The sequence below is a fragment of the Glycine soja genome, chromosome 10 (assembly GCF_004193775.1).
Source record: "Glycine soja cultivar W05 chromosome 10, ASM419377v2, whole genome shotgun sequence".
NCBI lineage: Eukaryota > Viridiplantae > Streptophyta > Magnoliopsida > Fabales > Fabaceae > Glycine > Glycine soja.
In genome coordinates, this window is record NC_041011.1 from 4245144 (window position 1) to 4250193 (window position 5050).

Below are 5050 nucleotides of genomic sequence, written 5' to 3' on the forward strand. Positions count from 1 at the left end.
CGTGGGTACCTGTGATATGGGCGTTGTGGAAACACCGGAATGACATTAAGTTCAATGCCCTTGTGTCAAATTCAGAAACAGTGCTTTGGTAATATTAAAGGGTTCGATTGTTCTCTCTACATATGGAACATTGACCCTTTTAAGTTGCCTAATGCAGCTGCAGTACATATATTGGGTTCCTTCTGTGCTATAGGAATGATGGGTATGCACTGGTAGCTAGGAAGCTTTGGCTCTGTAATATTGTTGCTGTATTGCTCTTGGCACCCTTCTATGTGCACGGGCAATCTTTGTACTGCACCTTTTGTGATTGGTTATGGAACTACTTGTGACATAATCAACTTGTAATATATATAAAACAAGTTTTTTGCAGTGCAAAAATAAAAAACGTATAGTACTTATTTAATAATACGTAATTAATCTATATTTTATATACACCAGAAAGTAACATGCTAGAATAGACTTGGGGGGGGGGGGGGGGGGGGGAGGGGAAGAGATCAATTAGGTAAGTTCAGTTACCCCTGTATTAATGCAACAGCTTAGCTTCTATAGTTCTATTATGCTCATAGTGTTCGATCTGCTGGCCTAGCAAGAGATTGCCATCCAGTGCAGTGATGAAGAATCTGTTTCAGATCATCTGTAGGGGCTTCCACTGTCCAAGAGGGATAGTGTTCACTGGGGTGAAACATGTTGCATGAAACATCCACAGCCATTAATCCCGCTTTAGCACCATTTAAGAATATGTCTCCTTCAGACATTATGGTACCAGTTGCTCCCACTTCCTTGTCTGCTGCCTGCGGCGATGCCACCAATTTAGTATTGTTATTCAAATAAAGAACCAACAGAAATATTTTTTTATAATATTTCATCAGACATCATAAATAATCAATTCCATTTAGAATAAAAGGTTGTAGAGAGCATGTCCTCTGATTCAAGTGTCAATTTGATGCATATGACTAATTATTTTTTCTTCTCTGAGGTGAAGAGAATCCAATACCAACAGACTCTTCAGCACAGAGATTTTCTATTCTCAGAAGATTAACTAAGTGAAAGGCAACCAAATGCCAGAATTATCCTCAACAGAATACAGATTACAGATATAAATATTAAAATCTTTCTTTGAACTAATTCTGATATGACAAAAATCTGTTAACCTCAAACTTAATTTTCAACTCTCTATGCCTATGAATGTTGGTATTTAGATGATACAAGTTGGTTGGGTGGTTAAAAAGGAGGGAAAGGTTGTAGGTTCGATCCCTCCTCCTAACAAAAACTAACAATTAACATTTGGCGATAAAAAAAAAAGTGTTTGTTTGGACATCTCAAATGTGCATATCCAAAAATTTGAAAAGATGCGGAAGCTAAACTATGTTGCTTCTAAGTGGACATGAATCCTCTTTCTAAAACACTGAACCAAACATTTGGCGATAAAAAAAAAAAGTGTGTTTGTTTGGACATCTCAAATGTGCATATCCAAAAATTTGAAAAGATGCGGACGCTAAACTATGTTGCTTCTAAGTGGACATGAATCCTCTTTCTAAAACACTGAACCAAACAAGCTATTTAGCTGAAGTCATCCCAGAACAGAACTGCTGCTACATTACTAGTGAACAATGCCACATAGATGAACCAGAGGTGGTGCAAGGCCAAAGAATTCCGAAATTTGGTAAGGTTAGGCATTCAATGATGGGATTGTCTACGAAATAGCCACAAAAGCAGCTTCTGACAGGAATCTGATATATACTGAGAAGTGAAAATATCATCAAAGAATACATTTCCTAAAAATGATTTTGAATCTAACGAACCAGGGGGGGCATAAATAACATTTACCTTTGCTATCTGTAATACTTTCACGGGCATATCTAAAAGCAGGTAATGAAGAGATTGTGGATAGATAACAGTAATAACATCTAAATTATGTCAGACACTATAAAAAAGAAAAAAATGATGCAATTTAGTGTAAGATGAACAAACAACTAAATAACTAGTAAATTTGTTGTACTACTACCCCATCTGTTGGTGTCAGAGAAAAAAATATTAGCATATCAAGCCAGCTAAACAAACTGTAAAATTATCAGATAGAAATCAAGTGATCAATATCACGAGCCACATATTCATACTTCATTTTTGCAAAGATCAATTAAAACATTTCTGATAATACGTGATTTTCAAATCAAGATAAAAATCACTTGGCGCTAAAGAAAAGAACTAGACAAACCTGCTCAGTAAGGTACTTAAATGCCACCTTTTTCTGTCCTGCTTCATAGATATTATGTTGCGAGAATATCTGGCACAAAACATATAACGCAAGTAACATTAACTTCGTGCGTCATTCAAATTAAACTTGTTTTGAAATTCACCCTACGTGCAATTCCAAACTCAAATCACCTGGGATTCCACACTAGCACAAACAGCATATATGCCCCAGTTTCTGATATAATTGTTGTACAGATGCACTTTTGCGAACCTAACACGAGGTTGCCTCTGTCGAGTCCCATTGAAAAAACAATGGTGTATGGTCACCCTCATGCACCTATCTCCAACATGCGAGGGATCAGCCCCAATGAGCATGGCTTTGTCATGCTGGGAGAAGTGACACCTGAACACAACAACACTCATTCAATAACGAAGAACATAAAACAAAAATGGCATGGGATTGTTCCAATTTAACACAATCCCAGTTTAACCAGAGGTCTCGGGTACGAGCCCCTGTTAAATACTAGAGGGAGACCCTTGTTGTCATGGTGTCCATAATGGTCATACCCGGTTCAAACAGAATAGTCTTTAGTAGAAAACACATGTGGTATAGACCAAAAGAACATAAAACAAAAAGCATAGATAAGAAAACCGGTGATTGATGGTACCTTGAAATAGTAATGTCTGTGCTTTCTCGGGTGATATCTATGAGCCCATCATCAAAATCACTAAGCGTGCAACGATCAATCCATATGTGCTTGGAATTAGGTTTGATCTGAATGGCGTCAACATCATGCCCTCTGCCTCCTTCGAACTCCAGATTACAAATTATCACGTGCTCGCATTCCTTCAGCCGCAAGCCTTTTCCGCTGAGTTTGATCCTCTGGCCACGACCATCGATGGTCTTGTGAGACGACACGTTCAAGTAGGAGGAGAGTTGAATGGTGCCGGAAACCTCAAACACAATCCACAGTGGTTCTTTTCGGCGACACGCGTCACGCAGCGACCCCGGTCCATCATCTGCAATCATAAAGTTAGTTTTAGCTTACGAGGCGCGACGAGGATTGTCCTTCACTTATATACTTTATTTGGGTCATCGAAGTGAGTGGGATGTTCGACATGAATTAAGAGGGGATGAATTAATTAACCTGCGAGAGATGTGACGTGGTGAAGGGGACCGTGGAGGCCGCCGATGGCGAAGCGACCGAAGCCCTCGGCTTGGGCGGCGAGGGAGCGGAGAGTGGTGTCGACGTGGGTGTAAGGAAGAGAAAGCATGTTGGAATTGGAGGTGGTTGGTGGTGGCTGAGGATTGTATTTATGGGGCGGAAGAACGGAGTTACCGTGTTTGCGATGCCATTGTGAATGATGAGCGTTACCCATTTGAGGGTGCTAGACGTTTCAAGCTACGATCTTCAGTTATGTTGGATAATTGAAAGGGACAACACTGAATACTGAAAACTGACTAATGCTACTAAGTTTGGTATTGCTAACGATTCTTTTCTTTCACCGTTACTGTAACCACACTACCGATATTTGTTAACACTTAACAACAACAACAAAAGGCATGGGAGTTACTTTTGCCCAAGCACGCAGGGTATAATGTTTGGATTATATTCTAATTCAGAGTATATACATTTGGAAGGGAAGAGACAAATGAGAAAGAAACTAGAAAGAAAATTGAATGTAATAGATATTATAAATATAATGAGAAATTGAGAAAAATGTGTAAAATAAGTGTAAACCATCAAGTGAGATGGCATAAAATATGGAAATGAGAAAAAAAAATGATGTTATTACATTTTATTGATTGGATTCTTAAAAACAATTAGGAATAATAGAATATGGTAAACTTGTTTCATTTTATGCCTATATTTTTAAGCTTAATGTTATTATATTTTAGTCTTTTTTTTTTTAAAAAAAAAAAAACTATAGATATCTTCTGGACTTCTGGTATACTTGGCCATATAATTGATAAGAATTCCATGCTTACATTGTACATTTTCTTTTGATTCCTTTTACATTCAGGACACCAAGTATTTGAAGATGATTTCTAGGGGTGAACTCCAAGATGACTTATACATCCTCTAAACTGAGTCACAGTCCTCAAGAAATACATATTACAGTTACATATTTCATTGTCAACAAACATTCTCACCAGTTGCAAAATTAATATCCGCGAGATTTTGCTATCATTAACAGACATTAAAGGATATTTCCTTCTTCAGTTTGACATCAATAATGCAATTTTAAACGGAGATCTATTTGAAGAGATTTACATGGACTTGCCATTAAGAGATCCATCTATGAGGACCTTTGCTTGATCGACTTCAGCCTTGATGTGCCTCCTCCTTTTCAATATCAAATTTGAGATTAAGTTAGTTGATCAGTCACACAAAAAGGAGAGGGCAGAAATTGGTCTATTAACTTCACAACTCCATTTTTATGGATTAAGATAAGCATTGAGGTCCCAGTTAAAATCTACCTTTTTACATGGATTCAAACAATCCAAGAGTGATTATTCTACCACCAAGTTTGTGGATCAGCTGACATAGATTGTTTCAGCTTAACCAAGGATCTCGAATTCGAGTCCTATGTACGCAACTACATTAAATAGTAAAAGATACACTTGATCTAGATTAAAAAAAGAGTGATTATTCTTTTCTCGCTAAAGGTTCTTGTGCCTAATTTGTTACCTTGTTTATGTTGACAATGAAATAATAGCTAGATCAGTAGCTTATTTAGAAAACTAAACCTTGCTTGCAATCACATTTTCTATTGAAAAATCTTGACAAACTACAATATTTCCTGGGAATTGAGATTGCTTGGTCTAGTTAGGGCATTTATCGGTCACGGCGCA

The 5050-nt window shown here is 37.5% G+C and overlaps 1 protein-coding gene across 1 annotated transcript; it reads right to left on the reverse strand.

Annotated features, from left to right (window-relative positions):
* Positions 1 to 371: 371 nt before the first annotated feature.
* LOC114370635 (probable pectate lyase 4) lies at positions 372 to 3724 on the reverse strand. The gene is made up of 5 exons (XM_028328025.1): positions 3342 to 3724; positions 2862 to 3213; positions 2386 to 2596; positions 2216 to 2284; positions 372 to 791 (listed from the first exon to the last, which is right to left on the reverse strand). Exons 1-5 carry the CDS (start codon positions 3571 to 3573, stop codon positions 561 to 563), a joined length of 1095 nt encoding a protein of 364 aa, XP_028183826.1. The 5' UTR covers positions 3574 to 3724; the 3' UTR covers positions 372 to 560.
* Positions 3725 to 5050: the final 1326 nt, after the last annotated feature.

Bases quoted from the DNA above. Each gene is read 5' to 3' on its own strand.
- LOC114370635 (XM_028328025.1), bottom strand. From the start codon at position 3,573: ATGGGTAACGCTCATCATTCACAATGGCATCGCAAACACGGTAACTCC. The intron at 3,214-3,341 runs GTTAATTAATTC...TTATGATTGCAG, and splicing joins CCACGTCACATCTCTCGCAG to ATGATGGACCGGGGTCGCTG. The intron at 2,597-2,861 runs GTACCATCAATC...TGTTGTGTTCAG, and splicing joins ACAGACATTACTATTTCAAG to GTGTCACTTCTCCCAGCATG.